Source organism: Bos indicus, chromosome 17, assembly GCF_029378745.1.
Source record: "Bos indicus isolate NIAB-ARS_2022 breed Sahiwal x Tharparkar chromosome 17, NIAB-ARS_B.indTharparkar_mat_pri_1.0, whole genome shotgun sequence".
NCBI classification, from domain to species: domain Eukaryota; kingdom Metazoa; phylum Chordata; class Mammalia; order Artiodactyla; family Bovidae; genus Bos; species Bos indicus.
The window spans coordinates 53,814,193-53,835,513 of record NC_091776.1 but is presented as its reverse complement, the minus strand read 5'-3'; the positions used below and the strand labels follow the sequence as shown (position 1 = coordinate 53,835,513).

At 42.4% G+C, this 21,321-nt stretch overlaps 1 protein-coding gene across 2 annotated transcripts; it reads left to right on the top strand.

The window, feature by feature from the left end:
• The first annotated feature begins 496 nt into the window (after nt 1–496).
• On the top strand, nt 497–21,279 carry RNF34 (ring finger protein 34). 2 transcript variants are annotated; one of them, XM_070769518.1, is made up of 7 exons: nt 545–643; nt 728–823; nt 12,809–13,027; nt 16,033–16,440; nt 17,933–18,034; nt 18,291–18,492; nt 20,338–21,279. In XM_070769518.1, exons 1-7 carry the CDS (start codon nt 638–640, stop codon nt 20,526–20,528), a joined length of 1,224 nt encoding a protein of 407 aa, XP_070625619.1. In that variant the 5' UTR covers nt 545–637; the 3' UTR covers nt 20,529–21,279. The 2 variants fall into 2 exon arrangements, with proteins under 2 accessions (XP_019832919.1, XP_070625619.1); XM_019977360.2 differs by lacking the exon at nt 728–823 and having other exon boundaries at nt 497–643.
• The last annotated feature ends 42 nt before the right edge of the window (nt 21,280–21,321 follow it).

Here is a 21,321-nt window from a genome sequence, read left to right as displayed (position 1 = left end):
TTAAAGCCAAGTCCTTGCGTGAGCATTTGCCACTGCTCAGTGGACGCTTCAGAGAGGAGACCTGAGGTCATTACCGAGTGTGAGAGGCTTGACCGTCTGGAGAGGAAATCCGAGGCCCTGTTTTGACCGTTATTATAACAAAAACCTTCCAACCAAACCGGCTTTTTCAAATTTACCACGCCCCTTACCGCCCTCACTTCCCAGAGAACTTGACCACCCAGCCTTAAACCCAAATTTCTGCCCCACAGACTCTTCAGGGGACGCTGACTCCGATTTCAGCAACCTAATGAAGAAAACCTCTGGGAGTGTGCCTACCGGCACCCCCCAGACCCGCCCATCTCTGCCTGCGGCGGAATGGATTCTTCCTTAGCCTACCAGGCAGCGCTAGAGGCCCCGCCCCACTCCCGCCCCTTTATTGGCTTTGGGGACCGGCCTCCGGAGTGTCGGCTTCGGATTGGCCGACTCGGCCGCCACTCGGGGCGCGCAGCGGGCGTGACCACGCCCCTTACGTCTGGACGCTGGGTCGCCTAGAAAGGGCCCATAATCGCCGCCCAGAAGGGAGGAGGGCGGTTGTGCTAGAAGCTGCTATGGTGCTGAGTTCCCTGGCAGAGCCGACCCAGACGCGGCGGTCGCGGCCATGAAGGTGAGGGGCCGGTGGGGCCGGGCAGTCCCTCCTCGTCTCTCCTGTTTGGCCAGGGCGCCTGAAGCGTCTTCTTTTTCTCCTCAGCTGTTACTCCGCCGGCACCACGGAGAGCTCCGCGGAGACCTGGGGCGGCTGGGAGTGGGGACACCCCGACCGGCGTCTGGGGCCCTGACCCGCAGGGTGGGTGTCCTGGGCTCTTGGCCGTTCCCAATTACCACAGCGCTTCGGACAGCGAGGCCGAGGCCGGGGGAGAGGCCGGGCGCCCCCGACCCTCATGCTTGGTGGGCCCCTCTCGGCGCCGGGCCCTGTCCGCGTCCTTGGGGGCCGGAGGCAGACCCACTGCTTACCTCACCCTCTGTGCCTTTGCCCACACCGTGCCCTCTCCCGTCCCGAGTCCTTGAACTAACCCAAATGCCGGGAGCACCACGGGACTGTCGCAGGACGGCAACTACAGGACGAAGGGAAAAGGAGTGGTGCGGAGAGTCGTAAAGGCTCGGGCTAGGCTCCCTGTTAGAAATGCCTCAGGGCGGGGATCCCAGCCTGAAGGATCTGTTTACAGGCTTAACACTGGGGCCGTGACCTAGAGCGCTATCAAACCCAATGTGTCTCCGTCGCCGCTAGGTACGCAGCAAGTAATTTGACAGCTTGAGTCTTCAAGGTGGGTGTGAGAGCGTGGGAGCATCACTGAGTGAGAAGTTTAGGGGAAGGCGGGGAGATTCTGGCCCACTTTTCGGAACGGATTCTCTCAACTCGATCGCTGAGAATTCTGAAGAACTCTGGGTAACAACAATCAATTCAAGTATTGATTCAAACCAAGTGGGATGAGTCATAAGGTGATACTCTTTCAGATCTAGATGGTTTTTTTAAGTTCCGTGAAGAGGTCTGATTGACAGTGGGTTAAGAAAAATAACAGAGTGAACCGCTAGCTTAAAACGCTACTTTCACAAAGCCCCAAGGAAGTATTTTGTTGAGCATTTCCCATATGTTAGCTAAGAGGGATATTTCATGCATAGAAGTAATTCACAATATAATCCCATCCTTTGGGAGTTTGCCAACCGAAAGAGAAGAGACATTCTCAAGAGACCACATTCTGAGGGAGAGTTTGATGTAAGGTATCAAAAATGCAAAACCCTCAGGAGCAAGAAAGAATTTTTTCTGGCTATAGAAAGCAAGGAAGATTTTTGGAATAGGTAACTTCTGAACTGGATGTTAAGTATGAGTATATTCAAAGAGCTTATTTTAACTTCCCATTTCAGCTATAAAATATTTCAACTTTGAATTTACCTATTAAAATATCTAAAACTAGCTTTCTTTGCTGAAAACCATCATCTTGCCATGTTTTATTAATAAGATCCAAAAACAAAGCAGGAATCTTTATACATAACTCCTCGAAGAATGTTAGTATCTTTATTAGTATTAAATTTGTGACCTACCAAGAAACAAGGTGTCAAAGGAGAGAATGAGGGGCAAGTCCAGTGTTGAAAGCTTTTCAGCAGTGTTTTTGAATTTAGGTGGAAGACGCTGCTTTCTGAGTTGAAGTTTTAAAAACCAAATTGAATGGGATTTGAAAATGTAAAAAGACGTATATATTGTGAAACAAAGTACAAACCTAATAGACCAGTCTGAACAAGACAATTATGAAGATTCTGTTTTCCATTTAAATTTTTGTGAAAATTGGATTCATAAAATTTAGGATTTGAGCTGTTTATTAACTTTGTTTCTCACTAGGATTAATTATGTGGTGTCATCTATAGATTTCTGGGTAGGGTCATTGATTCCTGATGTCATGAAATTCTAACATGAATGTTCATCAAAGCAAGTACTTCTTTCACTGGAATTAAAATTAATTTAAAAGTCAAGCAATCAGATAAATACATCTTCACACAAACCCAGGATAGGAGCTGGTTTTAGTATATGTATAAAATGGGTATTACTTTCTTCCTTTAATTTTTTTTTGGGGGAGTCTAGAAAATGTTGTTTTGAAATAGGTTTGTGTCTCAAAGATTCTGTACTGTTTTACCTTAGAGTAGTATCTAATTAACTTCCTATAAGGGATTTTAAGAAAATACAAATTAGTGTCATATGTTCAGTTCAGTTGCTCAGTTGTGTCCAACTTTTTGCGACCCCATGGGCTGCAGCACGCCAGGCTTCCTTGTCCATCACCACCTCCCAGAGCTTGCTCAAATTCATGTCCATTGAGTTGGTGATACTATCCAACCATCTCATCCTCTGTCATCCCCTTCTCTTGCCTTCAGTCTTTCCCAGCATCAGGGTCTTTTCATCAGGTGGCCAAAGTATTGGAGCTTCAACATCAATCCTTCCAATGACTATTAAGGACTGATTTCCTTTAGGATTGACTGGTTTGATCTCCTTGATGCCCAAGGGACTTTGAAGAGTCTTCTCCAACACCACAGTTCAAAAGCATCAATTCTTCGGTGCTCAGCTTTCTTTATGGTCCAACTCTCACATCCATACATGACTACTGGAAAAACCATATCTTTGACTAGACAGACCTTTGTCAGCAAAGTAATGTCTCTGCTTCTTGATACACTGTCTAGGTTGGTCATAGCTTTTCTTCCAAGGAGCATGCGTCTTTTAATTTCATGGCTGCAGTCACCATCTGCAGTGATTTTGGATCCCAAAACAATAAAGTCTCTCACTGTTTCCATTGTTTCCCATCTATTTGCCGTGAAGTTATGGGCCCAAATGCCATGATCTTAGTTTTTTGACTGTTGAGTTTTAAACTGGCTTTTTCACTCTCCTCTTTCACTTTCATCAAGAGGCTCTTTAATTCCTCTTTGCTTTCTGCCATAAGGGTGGTGTCATCTGCATATCTGAGGTTACTGATATTTTTCCCTGCAATCTTGATTTCAGCTTGTGGTTCATCCAACCTGGCATTTCTCATGATATACTCTGCATATAAGTTAAATAAGCAAGGTGACAGTATACAGCCTTAACATACTCCTTTCCCAGTTTGGAAACAGTCCGTTCTTTCATTTCTGGTTCTAATTGTTGCTTCTTGACCTGCATACAGATTTCTCAGGAGGCAGGAAAGGTGGTCTGGTATTCCCATCTCTTTAAGAATTTTCCATAGTTTCTTGTGACCCACCCAGTCAAAGGCTTTGGCGTAGTCAGTGAAGCAGAAGTAGATGTTTTTCTGGAATTCTCTTGCTTTTTCTATGATCCAACAGATGTTGGCAATTTGATCTCTGGTTCCTCTGCCTTTTCTAAATCCAGCTTGAACATCTGGAAGTTCTCGGTTCACGTACTGTTGAAGCCTAGCTTGGAGCATTTTGAGCATTGCTTTGCTCGTGTGCGTCTTATGTTAGTTTGATTTAATCCTCCTTCCTGTTTTTCCATATTTATATTGATTTCCCCCTTAATTGTACTAATAATTGTTCCAAATTCAAATGAGACATCAAGAAGAAAGTAATCTGTTTAATGTAATTTCTTTTTTTCCTTCTCTTTGCCCTGAAAGGTGGGGGAGTGGTGCTAAGGGTTAAGAATACTGTTTAAAAAAAGAAAACCCAAACAGGAATAAGACAACATTTATGATCTCCAGAACACGTTATTGTAAAAATCAATCAATTTGGCCAAATGTCTTGCATAAAAATATTACATTTTTAAGACCAGCATTTGTTTTTGCAGCCTGCTTAATGTTCAAATGGTATGAGAGAAAGAACTTAGGATGCAGAGTTTCCTCCTTTGTGATATACGGTCAAATACTTGGTCATTAAGATAGCAGAGTTGCTGGCGTATTATATTTCAGTTGAAGCACCAGTTTCTGTAAGAAATCCTTTGACGTTTTAAGAAACTGTGTTCCTCCCGTGGCTCTAAATAGGGTAAAGGTTTTTGCTTATTATCTTAACAGTTTCTTCTGGTTTACTTTAAGTTCTGTAGGGAAGTTTAACCTCATTAAAATTAAAACTGTGAAACTTATTCTTTTGTATCATGGGTACTGAGATTTGAAACACCTTTTCTTATTGTTTAACACAAGGACATTGAGTTTCAGCAAACTGAAGGTTGTTCAGAGTTTAAAGACAGAGTTTTTGATGATTGACTTCTCTGAAGAAGCTTCCACTAGTGGAAGAACTGAATTCCTGCCTGGTCCTTATAACTTCTTACAGCATCCAAGAAAACTAATGTTTCTGAAATGGGAACTTTTAGCTTTATCCTTAACTGTGTAAATTATTACATTTAGAGTTCAAGCAAGCAATGCTTAGGAGGTGGCTTCATGATCACCTAGTTTAGTCAAAAGCAAATGATTTAGACTGTGATCCTTTAGATTATTTAGCTTTCCTCGTAGCTCAGCTGATAAAGAATCCACTTGCAATGCAGGAGACCCTGGTTTGATTCCTGGGTCAGGAAGATCCCCCTGGAAAAGGGATTGGCTACCCACTCCAATATTCTTGGGCTTTCCTGGTAGCTCAGATGGTAAAGAATCTGCCTGCTATGTGGGAGACCTGGGTTTGATCCCTGGGTTGGGAAGATCCCCTGGAGGAGGGCATGGCAACCCACTCCAGTATTCTTGCCTGGAGAATCCCATGGACAGAGGAGCCTGGCAGGCTACAGTCCATGGGGTTGCAAAGAGTCACACGGGACTGAGCAAGTAAGCACAGCACCCATGATCATTTAGTTTTTTGCTGTTTTAAAACCCATTAACTTCCGCTGCTTCCTGATTTAGCATTCATGGAAGTCAGTATAGCTTTTCTTATTCCGCATTCTAGTTTGCCTGGCTACTATTACATTTGGTGGACCCATTAAAAGGGATCACATCCTGATATAGTCAACCCACTCCAGTGTTCTTACCTGGAGAATCCCAGGGACGGGGGAGCCTGGTGGGCTGCCGTCTATGGGGTCTCACAGAATCGGACACGACTGAAGCGACTTAGCAGCAGCAGCAGCAGAAGAGGATTCAAAGTTTGTAGTAAACTTTTTGTTGATTCTCTCAGTTGAGCATTATAGAAGTCTCCCCCTCCCTCAACCCCTAGCTATTCTAAAAAACACATTAGAACACACACACACACACGACAGCTGAACCTTGAGTCACTGAACACACACAAAATACACACACAGACACAGGCAACAGCTGAACCTTGAGCCACTCAAAAACTCTGGCACTGTGCCAGAAAGAAGGCTGGGCTACTGCTCTCCCAAAGAAACAACACGTAAAATGATGATTCAGAATGGGCCTCTATTGAGACTCTGACTGAGGAACACCAGAGAGTGCTTATAAAATTGGTGGTCTGGTACTGTTGTGGAAATAAGTGTGACAGCACTGGAAACTGTTAGTCTCACTCCTGCAAATTGTCTAGGTTTGTGAATAACGGTCCCTGTCCTCCTCTGTACTACTCTGGAGGAGGGGGACTTTCCTCTTTATTCTCTAGGAAGAAACAACACAGGAGGAACACTTTCAGCCTTTGTGCTGCTAGAAAGTAAAGAGAAACTTCTATGTTGGTGATCTTAACAAAGGAGCTAAACATGCTTGACTCAGTACTTTCCTGGGACCTGCTCAGATCTCACTTCCTTTGGTTGGGATGACACTCTGGTTAGCTGGTTGGTAGGCTGCTGTTGGCCAGCCGTGTAGGTAGTTGGGTGACATGTTATCAAGACCAATTGGCTGCAGAGCTAAAGTCATGTTCTCCTTTTGGTGTTACCAGTAAAAAAGCAAATATTAAATTTCTATTTGTTTTATCTCTTTACTCAGTTTTAGAATGGGAGTGACAAAAAAAAAAAAAGTGTTATTGGCTCCCTAAGATCTTGGTGCACTGGCTTTGGGAAAAAAAAAAAAAATAAGAGCTGGCATTGGAAACCAGAATAACATGAAGAGATCTAGGTGTCTGGGGCAGTTCAGATAGGAAACTTTAGAACTTATTTTCTTACTGTGGGTCATGTAAGTTTTTAATATGATATCTGGTTCTTAACTGATGCCAGGCAGGCCCTGGTTCTGTGGCTAATCTGTTCAGAAATAATTTTAGTCTAACAGGATGTGTAGGAAATGGACTAGGTTTATCAAGAAAGTCATTTATTTTCAGTAGTCATTGATGGTTAGAAAATCAGCTACAAACAGCTAAATTTCCTGAGCTAGGAGCAACCCACTCCAGTGTTCTTGCCTGGAGAATCCCAAAGATGGGGGAGCCTGGTGGGCTGCCATCTATGGGGTCGCAGAGAGTCGGACACAACTGAAGCGACTTAGCAGCAGCAGCAGCAGCAGGAGTTTTGTGCCAGACATAAGTAGATGGTTGCCTTATTCAGTTATTCTCATGTTGTTTTTGAACTATATTCATGGCCAAGAGAGGAAATGTCACCATCTTTACAGATTACTGTTCCTTTTAACCTCTTGGGTTCATGTGGTTTAGTCTGTTGAGTCCTGCTGTCAACCGTGGTCCCAAGTAAGGTTTAGAATTGATAGTCACATATACCCAGATCATAGCTTTAGTTTTCAGAGATCCAGACTTTGTCTTTTTTCATGGAAGGGTAGTAGGTTGTTTTTTTTTTTTTTTTTTTTTTTTAACAAAGTAAGCAACTGAAAGATGGGTGGTGACCTATATTTAGGTAACACACCTCTTTGTAACTGAGGCATAGCAACAACTCGAATTTACTGCAAATCCAAAAACCAAAGAGCCGTGTCTTGTGTACTGTCTGCCTAGAAATTGTGTTTGCTCAGAATATTCAGAAGAAAGTGGAATAGTTTGGAAAATATGCTTCAATCTTACTATCAAAAGATGAGCAGAGTGTGAATAAAAGCAAAATAAGAGAATGCAGGTCAATTAAACTGGTAGAAGATCTTAGAGGATAGGAAAACAGAATTGGAAAGAAATGAAGTTGGGTCCCTAAAGCTCTTCGAGGGAGGGTGCAAGAAAGGGGGCTTTTTGGTTATGACTCCCCTGGATTCGGTAACTGGGCTGCAAGAAAATGTAACAGAGTCGGAGAGTCAAAAGCTCAGAGAATAAATTCATGTTCCCTTACCTGCCCCCTTCCCAAGAGCACACATTCAACTCAGTTGTTGGGAAAATGCTCTCTTAAATTGTTTCTGAATTGCTTTTGGAGATTCTGTCACTTGAAAAATGGGACTGTTATGTGTGTATGTGTACTCAGTCGTGTCTGACTCTCTGCGACCCCATGGACCCCGCCAGGCTTCTCTGTACAAGGATTCTCCAGACAGGAGTACTGGAGTGGGTTGCCATTTCCTCCTCCAGGGAATCTTCCCCACCCAGGGATCGAATTCCCATCTCTTGTGTCTCCTGCATTGGCAGGCAGATTCTTCCCTGCACCATCTGAAGCCCTGGAACTGTAATATCAAGTAGTAACAGAAGTTTGGATAGATTTGAAAGGGAAAGATTAGTATAGGACACTTCAAGTACTGTTAACTGAATGGCAAGGTAACAGTTGTTAGGGAGGGATCCTTGTGCCCAGAGGGAACATCAGAAGAAATTTAAGCAATTAGGACTTTAAGGGAAAGTGCTAGAAGATGAAACATACTAATGGACGTCAGGGAGATGGAGCCCAAGCCTGGAAGCTTCATCTTTTGCGTGGATCCTTCAACTTAGAGGTGAAGAACGACAAAAATAGTATGCGCAATGGCTGTTTTTGATGGACGCGGAAATCACTCTTTCTCCCAATATTGGAGATTGCACACAAGAAAAGGTGTAGAGAAATAAGTTAGAAAATACGAAATTTGGGCCAAAAAGCAAAGAACAAATAAAATAAAGGACGGCATCAAATTTCAGCCTAAGTTCCAGGCTAATAATGTGTGTAAAGGAGAGGAACTAATTTAAGAATCAGAGTAAATTGTTGAAAACTCAAGCTGAGCCTTTCTGAAAGAATGAGGGGAAACCATGGAGGGAAAGGAAAAACTGAAAGCATATCCCTACTTGGGGCCTGGGGATGGGACATGGGGTGGGGAGTATACATAGGTCGTGAGGAGCACGTGATGGAGGTATTGGTCCTAGAACTCTAGAGGCACAGGCTTCAGAAGTAACTGCAGCCCCTTCCACTTTGGAATCTCTGAGTGATTCTCCAGCTGAAATGATGGAGGCAGGAAGGAGAAATCTAGACTCAGCAGGTGTTAACCACTTAACCTCGACTGTACGTGCACATCACATGGGGAATTTTTTTTATAGTTGACTTTTTTCTCTTTATTAAAAATTTTTAATTGGAGAATAATTGCTTTACAGTGCTGTGGTAGTCTCTGTCATACATCAATATGAATCAGTCATATATGTCCCCTCCCTTATGAGCCTCCCCCACCCCATATTCCATATTCCACTCCTCCACATAGGGAATTTTTTTTTTTTTTTTAGTTATGATGCCCAGACTAGTTAAATCAGAATCTTGGGGCTCAGTATTTTTTACAGCTCTCCTGGCCAGTCCAACTGCTGTCTTAAGGGCAGTTTCACTGGCCTAGGCAACTCCTTGGTGAGAGGCAGTGACAGCAGCCCCTGTAGTACAGGACTAAAAATACCTGCTCCAAAGAAGTGGGGGAGGTTGAATCACTAAAGAGATCACTTTCATTTCAGCACTGGGGTGCCAGAAAACAGTCTCAAAGGGGAAATAGAAATGAAGTGTTTAAGATATGCTGGATGGTAAAGAAAGGTACCTGGATAAAACTGGTACCTGGGCTTCCACTCTTTCAAATTTCTGCACTTCTTGAGAAAGACTGGAGTGTCGCCAGTGCTCCTGTCAGAGGGTGACAGTGCGCACAGGTAGATTTACCCTTTAGCGGGATGTGAGGAATATCCTCTTACTGGGAGATTATTCTCATTTTGGGAGATTTTGTTCAAAATTGAGTTCACAGATCTAAGGAAGCGGAAAGAGATTTTCAGTGTTTCAGATTTTTCTTTTTTTTCCCCTCTGATATGGTCTTTGGCTGATCTGTAACAAATATGTTATAGCAACACATTTTTGCCTGGGACAGTGCTCTGGGAGTTGGCTTGGGCTTTGTGTTTTAATTTTTATTTTATAATGAAATAACTGAAAGATAGAAGCATTCTTTCCACTATTTTCCCTTCTGGGGAATGAGGAGGAAATTCTCTCCCCTTTATAGGAATTGGATGAAATTGTTACCTTCCAATATTGATGTCTACACAGAGATTGTTGTTTTCCCAAAAACAAATTCTTCTATTCCCTTCATCAGAACTGTGTATATTTTCAACCTAGAATTTTAATGGTTGTACTCATTAACATGGTTTGAAAATTTGTATCCTTCCTTTACTCTCATTGTAAAAGTGTTTCAGGACAGAAAGAACAAAATGTGCAACAGAGCTACTTTTAAAAAGGGAGTATCATTCATTTTTTTGGCCTGCAAGGTCAGAATTTTTTCCATCTTTATTACTCTTTCTTAACAAGACACAATTTGAACTTTTTAGGTAGCACAAAAAAATTAATTACATTGCCTTTTAAAAGAAGTATCATAATGAAACCTTTTACAGAATTATTTATCAATTAGTCATAGTGATGCAACTATATGCTGTGGAGGAAAGAAGTTCTGTTCATGAGGAGTTTTCACTGGAGTTGAGACAATATCACCCAGGAATTAAAAGGGTGCTTCTGATGCTGGGAGGGATTGGGGGCAGGAGGAGAAGGGGACGACAGAGGATGAGATGGCTGGACGGCATCACTGACTCAATGGACGTGAGTCTGAGTGAACTCCGGGAGTTGGTGATGGATAGGGAGGCCTGGCGTGCTGCGATTCATGGGGTCGCAAAGAGTCAGACACGACTGAGCGACTGAACTGAACTGAACTGAACAACAATTTAATCATTTAGAAGCTCAGTCAGCAGGAAGCTAAAGCTTCTCAAAACCATACTTCTTTAAACTCTCGGAATGAAAAAAGTTTCTCCTGGTGGTACTTTCTGTAGTTGAGGTATTCCCCCCAAAATATTATGTGCAAATTGAGTATTTTGAAAACGTTCTCAGTTGTTTTAAGAGCTCACTGTTTAAAGCACTGCGGATGAATCCTTTACTAAAACAATACTCACTTTAAATGGACTATTAGTAAATCTGGATTTTTATGCTTTTATGTTTAAACAAATCATGGCTCTAGGATCTGAGGTATGTATTTATTTAAAGGTATGAACTATTAATTATAACTTAACCTGACTTTAAAGGTATCACTGTTTCTTGAGAATTACAGGGTTTTAAGCCATGCAACACTTAAGTCAGTGACCCTGATGCTTCAGACTGTTTGAACCTTATATTGTGGGTTCGTGTTTCTTTACCTTCTCTTTTCCCGGTATTTAACATAGCATACTGCTTCTGGGGGGCTTCTCAAGTGGCCCTAGTGGTGGAAACCTGCCTGCCAATACAGGAGGCGGTTCAATCCCTGGGTCAGGAAGATCCCCCCAGAGAAGGGAATGGCAACCCATTCCAGTATTCTTGCCTGGAGAATCCCAAGGACTGGCAGGGTACAGTCCATGGGGTCACAAAGAGCCAGACACAGCTGAGCACTTGAGCGCACACACATACTACTTCTGGGTAGTAGCAAGAATGGCGTGATCCTTCTATAACATTCCAAGTAACCTTTTAAGATTGTTTATAAAAAAAGTTTTTTAAGAGCTCACTGGACAAACAGTAAATGTTTGACAGAGTTAGATAATGAAGGGAACAGTGTACTGTTGTTGTATTTTGCCCTTTTAACTAGTAAGACCTCACCTACCTGGAATTCCATTACTTATCACAGTATCTAGAGTCTAGAATGTGCTTAAGAATCAGGACAAGGGGCAAGAGCTCACTGGTTCCAAACACTGTAGCTTTTTGTTTTTAGCATGGGAAAATGCCTAAAGCCCTCACTGAAAATATATTTTTATATACACTCCTAACAAGCTTGGTTATCAGGTTTCTGAGTACAGTAAAAAAAAAAAAAAAGAAGTTGCTAGAGGTAGCTATAGTGATAGCAGTGATGATTCACAGAAAGGGAAGAAATGGGAGAAAACATAAAAGGCAGCATATTAGTTTCAAGCCACTCAGTGGTATAGCAAATAGCCCTTAGACCTCATAACATCATTAGGGTTATCAAGTCATCAAAAATTGTGTTCAGTATTCTGTTTGCTTGTAAAGAGTTTCCTTAATTTTAAATTAATATATATATTCTTTTTAAAAAATATGTATTTGGCTGTGTTTGGTCCTGGTTGTAATAAGTGGGATGTTCATTGCGGCATCCTGGCTCTCTAGTTGTGACGTACAGGCTCTGGAGAGCTCTGTGACGGGCTTCGTTGGCCCGTGTCATGTGGGATCTTAGTTCCCCAACAAGGGATCAAACCTGCGTCCCCTGCACTGCAGGGTAGATTCTTAACCATTGGACCACCATGGAAGTCCCTAATATTTTCTTTATAAAGATTTGGAAAGCAGGGGAAAACTCCAGAAAACAAATTATATGAGATCTACATGAAAACCTAGAGAGCGCCTCAGTTGGCATTTTGATGTTTTCCCAGTCATTTTAAAAAAACCAAAAAAGTATTCATATGGCATAGTTTATTATGTCCAGTTACAAATGAGAGGACTGAAGTTTCTAATTTGAATTTATATTCTTTCTGCTAAATGATAGGAAAAACTGCTTCAGCCTATAGAACAGTGCTATCTGTAGTCACCAGTCTTTAAGGTTGCCAGGTAGCATACAAGACACTTAATTAAATTTGAATTTTAGATAAAGAACAATTTGGGGGGATAAGCATAAACCCCAAATATCACACAGTAGGTACTTCTATCCAGTCTTTTTTTTTTCTGTGTTGTATGCACATACATCTCTAAGCATTTATGTGTGGGGTTTTTTTTTTTTTTTAATGAAATTGGGTTCATGTTGTATCTTCTCCTTTAGTTAACAGTGTATCATGAGTATCCCCAAAGCCAAATATTCTTTGTAAATACCAGAATATTACCCACTGTCAAATAGCTTAAAATTTTGATGCTAAAAAGACAATCTAGATGGGACTTCCTTGGTGATCCAGTAATTAAGACTCCATGCTTCCACTGCAGGAGGTACCAGTTCAATCCCTGGTCAGGGAAGTAGAATCCCACAGGCCAGGCAGTGTGGCCAAAAAAAAACCCCTCACAATCTCAAAATTATTTAGGGCAAACATGCTTCTGCAGAATGGCATTCCTTAAGAATCCCAAAGAGCACAGGTTCCACTCAGCTTTAAACTGATGCCTGTTTTTGTTCCTTTTCAGGCGGGTGCTACGTCTATGTGGGCTTCGTGCTGTGGGCTACTGAACGAAGTCATGGGGACTGGAGCTGTCAGGGGCCAGCAATCTGGATTTGCAGGAGGCACTGGTCCATTCAGATTTACACCAAATTCTGATTTTTCTGCTTACCCACCAGCATCTGCAGAAGGGCCTAATATAGTTTGCAAAGCCTGTGGACTTTCATTTTCAGTCTTTAGAAAGAAGGTGAGTTGCATGAAATGTTATATATTAAAAACTTATGTGTCAGAATTCTCAACTGTATGTTATTTTGAATACTTTCTTCATTTCTTCTTATACATGTCAAAAACTTAGTCCTAAAATCATTTCCCATTTGGAAAAGTACTAAGTTGAAGGGGCTGTGTATCATTGTCAGTTTTGCTGACTAGACACTATTATTTCTCACAATGCTCAGCCATCCTTTCTCTTGGACTCTGACTTTGTTTATCCACTTTGATTCTTCCTGATGCTGCTTATATTCTGAAGCAAAAGATTTAATTAGTCAACAGTCTGTTCAGAGATGATTTACTATAGCTCTGACCTCAAGTTTCAAAAAATGTGTCCCTACCCATATGAACTCAAGTGAAGAAGTGAGTATATTAATATTGACTATTGTTTAAAGATTCAACATACCACACTTGGGCTAAAACAGTTGTTTTTTTTAGGACAGAAAGTCATTCTTTCTGAGAACCATCATATTGGTAGGTCATCTCCCAGTCTGTCAGTTCAGTCCTTAAAATACTTAAGAAACAAGGTGTGAGCTAGGGTTGGTATTCCGAACCCCAAGAGGAAATGACCACATCTTAGTATCTTTAAGCTTTGCTCATGAAATGGCTTTGATTGTGATTTAACATTCTACAAAGAATAGCAAGGAGAGAAGAAAGCCTTCCTCAGCAATCAGTGCAAAAAATAGAGGAAAACAACAGAATGGGAAAGACTAGAGATCTCTTCAAGAAAATTAGAGATAACAAGGGAACATTTCATGCAAAGATGGGCTCGATACAGGACAGAAATGGTATGGACATAACAGAAGCAGAAGATATTAAGAAGAGGTGGCAAGAATACACAGAAGAACTGTACAAAAAAGATCTTCACGACCCAGATAATCACGATGGTGTGATCATTCACCCAGAGCCAGACATCCTGGAATGTGAAGTCAAGTGGGCCTTAGAAAGCATCACTACGAACAAAGTAGTGGAGGTGATGGAATTCCAGTTGAGCTATTTGAAATCCTAGAAGATGATGCTGTGAAAGTGCTGCACTCAGTATGCCAGCAAATTTGGAAAACTCAGCAGTGTCCACAGGACTGGAAAAGGTCAGTTTTCATTCTAATCCCAAAGAAAGGCAATGCCAAAGAATGCTCAAACTACTGCACAATTGCACCCATCTCACACGCTAGTAAAGTAATGCTCAAAATTCTCCAAGCCAGGCTTCAGCAGTATGGGAACCGTGAACTTCCAGATGTTCAGGCTGGTTTTAGAAAAGGCAGAGGAACCAGAGATCAAATTGCCAACATCCGCTGGATCATCAAAAAAGCAAGAGAGTTCCAGAAACACATCTATTTCTGCTTTATTGACTATGCCAAAGCTTTTGACTGTGTAGATCACAATAAACTGTGGAAAATTCTGAAAGAGATGGGAATACCAGACCACCTGACCTGCCTCTTGAGAAACCTGTATGCAGGTCGGGAAGCAACAGTTAGAACTGGACATGGAACAACAGACTGGTTCCAAATAGGAAAAGGAGTATGTCAAGGCTGTATATTGTCACCCTGCTTATTTAACTTATATGCAGAGTACATCATGAGAAACGCTGTTGGAAGAAGTACAAGCTGGAATGAAGATTGCTGGGAGAAATACCAATAACCTCAGATATGCAGATGACATGACCCTTATGGCAGAAAGTGAAGAGGAACTAAAAAGCCTCTTGATGAAAGTGAAAGAGGAGAGTGAAAAAGTTGGCTTAAAGCTCAACATTCAGAAAGCTAAGATCATGGCATCTGGTCCCATCACTTCATGGCAGATAGATGGGGAAACAGTGGAAACAGTGTCAGACTTTATTTTTTGGGGCTCCCAAATCACTGCAGATGGTGATTGCAACCATGAAATTAAAAGATGCTTACTCCTTGGAAGGAAAGTTATGACCAACTTAGATAGCATATTGAAAAGGAGATGCTACTTTACCAATAAAGGTCCATCTAGTCAAGGCTATGGTTTTTCCTGTGGTCATGTATGGATGTGAGAGTTGGACTGTGAAGAAAGCTGAGCGCTGAAGAATTGATGCTTTTGAACTGTGGTGTTGGAGAAGACTCTGGAGAGTCCCTTGGACTGCAAGGAGATCTAACCAGTCCATCCTAAAGGAGATCAGTACTGGGTGTTCCTTGGAGGGACTGATGCTAAAGCTGAAACTCCAATATTTTGGCCACCTCATGCAAAGAGTTGACTCATTGGAAAAGACCCTGATGCTGGGAGGGATTGGGGGCAGGAGGAGAAGGGGACGACAGAGGATGAGATGGCTGGATGGCATCACCGACTCGATGGATGTGAGTTTGAGTGAACTCTGGGAGTTGGTGATGGACAGGGAGGCCTGGCATGCTGTGATTCATGGGGTCGCAAAGAGTCAGACACGACTGAGCAAATGAACTGAACTGAGGGTACAGATATTGTAAAGTGGTGTACTCTGTTTGCTTGGCTTGATGTTGAGAGATCAGTTGTCTTTCTCTTTTCCTCTCTGTGTTAGGCTTTCCCCTCTTCTCTTTACTTATTTTTTATTTTATATTGGATATAGTTGATTAACAGCATTGTGTTTGTTTAATGTGTACAGCCCCCCTTCTCTTTAAACCAGGAAATTTTCACAGGAAAAGAGCAGGAAGAGTTTGTGCTTGTGCTTTTCTGCTCCATGTGGTTCAAGTCAGCTCTGCTTTGCTAATTACATGTTTGCACCCATGGGTGGAAAAGGTTTTAATTCATTAACACAATAGTTATATTTTTTAAAGGGCTATATTTGTACTTCAGTGAATCCAGACTGCCTCAGCAACGACTGTTTTGATTTTCACAGCTTTGAGAACATGAAACGCCCATGGGTCTGGTGCCATAGGGGGCTTCATAAAAGCTAAAATTTAATTTTAATAGAAGACAAAAGGAAAACTAGGGCTTTTGCAGTGGCTTATGTCTGGCTGTCATTAAATGCTTCTTTTCTCTTTGTCTCTTCAGCATGTATGTTGTGACTGCAAGAAAGATTTTTGCTCCGTGTGTTCAGTCTTACAAGAAAATCTCCGTAGATGTTCCACTTGTCACTTATTACAAGAGACAGCCTTTCAGCGCCCTCAGTTAATGCGACTGAAAGTGAAGGATCTCCGACAGTATCTCATCCTTCGAAACATACCGATTGATACCTGTCGGGAGAAAGAAGACTTGGTGGACCTGGTCCTGTGCCACCATCGGCTGGGCTCTGAGGATGACTTGGACACGAGCAGTCTCAATTCCTCAAGGTCCCAGACTTCTAGCTTTTTTACACACTCATTTTTTTCAAACTATACAGCCCCGTCTGCTACCGCATCTTCGTTTCAGGGAGAGCTTATGGGTGGAGACCGGACCTTAGGATCTGGAGCGCTGGCACAGGTACGAGGGTACAGTTACCCCAAGGGCCTGGCACATCATCCGCTCTTGGCCAGTGTGGTGGGGCCTTCAGGGCTGATGGCTCCTTGCTGAGGCAAGGTTCCACACTTTGCTGAACTCTGTGCCTGCTGGCTCCCCTAGTGTGAAGCTCTGCACTTGGGTGCTGTACAAAGGGTCTGAAAAGAGCTCATCAGTCTCTTGACCTTAGTTATCCCAGTTTCCTTAAATCCTATAGTTAAATACTAGCTGTTGAAATAATGGCCATGAAACGTAGCACATAAATGTTTACAGGATGTAAACATTTTTACTGTTTGTGTTTACTATTAAAACTAGTAAAAATGTTTACTATTTGTGTGTCAGTGACCATGGAAACTATAAGGTAACCTAATGCCCAGTTGTCTTGCTACAGTAAAGTTGTGCTCATCTAGATATTGGGAAAGAGCCATCTGAATTAGCAACACGATACGGTTATTTACTCATTTCAAAGAAATGCCAGTGCAGCATGTTGTCCCAGTGAGGTCCTTGGGCATTCTGATGGAATAACGTGCAAGGGCTTGTAATTAATACCCAATTTGTATATATGAATGATTCTAAAATGCTGAAAGAATTGTTTTGAACATTTATCTCCGAGTTTAATTTTCTCCTCTGAGGAAAAAGGTTAGAAGCAGAGGGAAATGTGGTCTAGTTGCTTTCTAAATAGTCATAAATTAAATAAGCCCAAGCTAGGCATTTTATTGTTTTGTCAAATGGCAGCTGGCACAATTATGATGCAAACAGAAGACGCATGTGTCTGACCTTCGTGTCACTTTGGGGTATATGACACCACTCAGGAGGTGTGGGTTTTGGGTATTACAATATGGTGCTTATGAACTACTAGGATAGAATACTTGAAATTGAAAATTGACATAGGCTTTCTGTTCTCCCTAAAGAAAAAAGTATCTGATGGTTGAGGAACTTCTAAAAACTAGAACTAGCATCCACCATCAGTGAATTATTCTAGAAAGCTTTGCTTGGAATTAGAATGGCTAAGTATGAGATAGTAAGACTGAGATCTTTGAAATCAAATAGCCCTGACACTAGGGCTGATCTTAGAGCTTTAGTTTCTACCTGTATCTTAGAGGCTCCAGTTAAACTAGCCATGTGCAGGTCCTTTATCAGGACACAGTGCAATTTCATACACTGTTGGCTTTGGTATCCTGTGATGGGCCCTTCTTAACTCCTTGGGGAGTTAATATTTCTGGTTAGACTTTTACAGATTCACACTCTTATAGGAATTTGACTTGTGAGATAACTATGGAAGGTTAGTTGTTTAGAGAATCATGTGGGGCCCAACTCTTTGGGAGGGGCAGCGGCTCTCAGGACCCTGGGAAGGTGTGGAGTATACCAGGTGTTGGGGTCATTCTTAGGGAGGATGGCTGGAAGGGTTTTCTCCAGTGATAAATACGGGTTGACATTGCTAGGAAAAGTCCTGGCCTGATATCCATTATGTGTGTAGGAGCCCAGTGAAATAGCTTCAGCAAACACAGAAGACGATGAAGATGATGATGACGACGACGACGATGACGACGACGATGACGAAGAAAACTTGGAGGACCGGGTGAGACTGCCTGTGTAATTTGATTTTCTTGACATGTCTTCACCCTGGTAGGGAAAATACCCATGTGGACTTCCGCTAGATTAGCATAGGTTGTTGCTTCAAGTTTGAACGCAGCACAGCATATAAGACACAAGGACTCGTGAGAAGCCTGGTTCGAATCTCCAGGACCAGTGATGCCTGTAGGGTGAATGTGGTATGCTGTTTTCCTTGCTGAATTTGCAGGAACAGAGGTAATGGATGCACTCTGTGATTTCAGACGCCTGGCCTCACCAAGAAGAGAGTGAGAGCTTCTCTGTCCGACTTGTCAAGCCTTGAGGACGTGGAGGGGATGAGCGTGCGCCAGCTGAAGGAGATCCTGGCTCGGAATTTCGTCAACTATTCTGGCTGCTGTGAAAAATGGGAGCTAGTAGAGAAAGTAAACCGGTTATACAAAGAGAATGAAGAAAACCAAAAGTCATGTAGGTTTATTTTTCCTTTTTTTTTTTGTCCTTAGAGTAGCCTTCTTTAGGCTTTTTAAAACAGGGCTGTCTCTGTCACAATGAAGTCCAATTTATTTTTGAGAAAACTGTCCTTTGATTGAGTGTGAATTAGTCATATGAAGCTGTTTATAGATCTTTAAGCAGTAGGTTCATTATGTAATATTGGCTTTGAGATCACCATTGCTTCACCATTGCTGGTGAGTCAGGTAATCATTTGTTCAGTCTGTTTTTTCTTTCCATAATGAAATTCCTTGGATCTATAAAAAGGCTTCTTTTCTCACTTACCTGTCTTGCAAGCTGGTACTTAGGATTTAAAAGCTATAATTGAGATCATCAGTGGGGGAAAAAACTCCCTAGAGCCAAGATATTAAGTAGTTCTTAGCATCAGTATTAGTAGGTTTCTGTGTAAGTCGTGAAAAGCTGAGGTTAAGAACTTCTAAACTACATACTGATGGAGCGTGGAGCAGAAATCCTCAGCCAGTAAAGGGCCAGGGCCACAGAGCATTTATAGGCAAGAGAAAAGAATTCAGTGGTGTTCAGACTGACAAATATTATGTTCTAATCTCAAAAACAGTCCTCCTATTAACTTTTATCATCTTGAATTTTTTTCTCTAAAAGCTGGTTATAACACAGGGTTGGTTGATAAACAGGTCTATGCCCAGAATAGGCAGAAAGCCTTCTGGCACACCTGTTTCTAAGATGATGCCACAATAGTAGACACAGGCATCTTAGTCACTGGAGCCTTTAGAGGCTCATGTGTCATCTTATTCCATGCATGCTTTCTACCCACTTTCCACTAATGGTGTGGGCCGAGAACTAGGACCTCAAAAATCTCTTGACATGGCAGTGTTTATTTCTCTTAAATCCAGAGACTACTGGCCCTTCGAGCTTGGATTCCTGCTTGGTTTTTCTAACCTTCTTCATGATTCCCATTGAGTCCTTCTGTGACCTGTAGAAGGGGAAACCTCACTGTCCAAAGCTTTGTGGCCAAATCTCAGGCTGTCATGAACTTTTTAAACTCATTCCACACCTTTCTTGTTCAGAACCAGAAGGTGCCTTTTGGGTAGATACACCCCAACAGTACTATCATAGCCAGAAACAGATGAATTTCAAGATGCTTCCAAGCCTTAGGGGGTGCCTTCCCCCAACATCAGGCAACTTGATGTATGATGGTTTAATAAACTTTCCTCACGCTCCTCCTCCAGAGATGAGGCTCTGGAGTCTGTGACTTTCCCAAGGCCACATAGTTGGGCTGGAAATTCCAATCATGTTCTGACTCTAAGGCTCCTGTATCAGCCAGCCTGGGGTTTCTTCATTTTTATTTACAGAAGCAAACCATCATTATCACAAAAATCTTGTATTATTTTTGTACAGATATAAAATAGAATCAGGGGTCCCCAGGTGGCTCAGTGGTAAAGAATCTGCCTGCTAATGCAGGAGACACTAGTTTGATTCCTGGGTCGGGAAGATCCCCTGGAGGAGGAAGTGGCAACCAACTCCAGTATTCTTGCCTAGAGAATCCCTCGGATAGAGGAACTTGGTGGGCTACAGTCCTCAGGGTCACAAAAGAGTCAGATACAATTTAGCAGCTAAACAACAGCAACATAAAACAGAATTAAATAGCTAACATTTGCTAGGCACATCCTCCCTGGCCCTCAGCTTAGCATTTCTCATTTATTCTTCACACAACCCTACGAAGCGTCCTTATTGTCATTTCCAGGGGAAGGAAGCGAGGTGCAGAGAAGTGGGGACTGCTTCTCACAGTGGGGTCACTGGGTCCCTCCGTGGCCGTGCCCGCCACCCCAGCCCTCTGTTGCCTTTCAGATGGTGAGCGGCTGCAGCTGCAGGACGAGGAGGACGACAGCCTGTGCCGAATCTGCATGGACGCCGTCATCGACTGCGTCTTGCTCGAGTGCGGGCACATGGTCACCTGCACCAAGTGCGGCAAGCGCATGAGCGAGTGTCCCATCTGCCGGCAGTACGTGGTGCGCGCTGTGCATGTGTTCAAGTCCTGAAGCCCAGCCCCCGCGCTGAGCTCGATCCTAGACATTTCCATGCACAGAGGGGACTGGACACTTCCTGTTCGAAAGCTGAAGCTATTTTTAAAAAATTATTTTCACTCCTAACTGGGGACGGGAAAGATTCATCCTGAGTCGCGGCCACACTGGTCCATGCTGTATGCCCGTCAGCCTGAGCACGGGCTGTTTCCCAGGTTCTGCTGGGCTCCCTCACAACGCCTCTGATCACTCCTCGCTCAAGTGGACTGCTTATGGCATCAGCTACTGCTCTCTTTGCAGGACATTTCTCTTGTTCTCTTGTTTCTCCTTCGTCCTATTTTTAACTCAGATGTTTGAAACTTCTGTTCTCTTAGGATGAGATCACTGTCTGCAAATGGCTGACATGGTACACACTGAGCAGTGGCACTTCTGAATGTTCATTTTATTAGTCATGTATATTTTAAATGCTACTATTTGATGAATGTAAGTTTCCACATTGTTGCTCTTTCTGCGTTTCAACATCATTGGGAACAACTGACATTCTATAGTCAACTGCCAGGGCCTTAGACTAAACATGTCCATTTTTGTTCAGGTACAGCTTTTTCTAGCAAGGGCTGCATCTAGCTTCCTTCATTAGAGAAGTGTGTGTGTTGAATTCTTTATTAACGTGTAATCAGTTTACACTGTTTTGTATAGTGAAAGTGTATTTTCAGTGCTACCCACTAGCTAATTTGAACTTTAGGAATAAAATTAGATTTTAAGAAATGTTTTTATGGACACTTTTCCTGGTCAGTTCCTAATTCACTTGGGT

What these genes read in the sequence shown, in the direction of transcription:
- RNF34 (XM_070769518.1), top strand. An exon ending in CTGGGGCCCTGACCCGCAGG is followed by an intron (nt 824 to 12,808) that starts GTGGGTGTCCTG and finishes GTTCCTTTTCAG; the next exon opens with GCGGGTGCTACGTCTATGTG. An exon ending in GATCTGGAGCGCTGGCACAG is followed by an intron (nt 16,441 to 17,932) that starts GTACGAGGGTAC and finishes TTATGTGTGTAG; the next exon opens with GAGCCCAGTGAAATAGCTTC.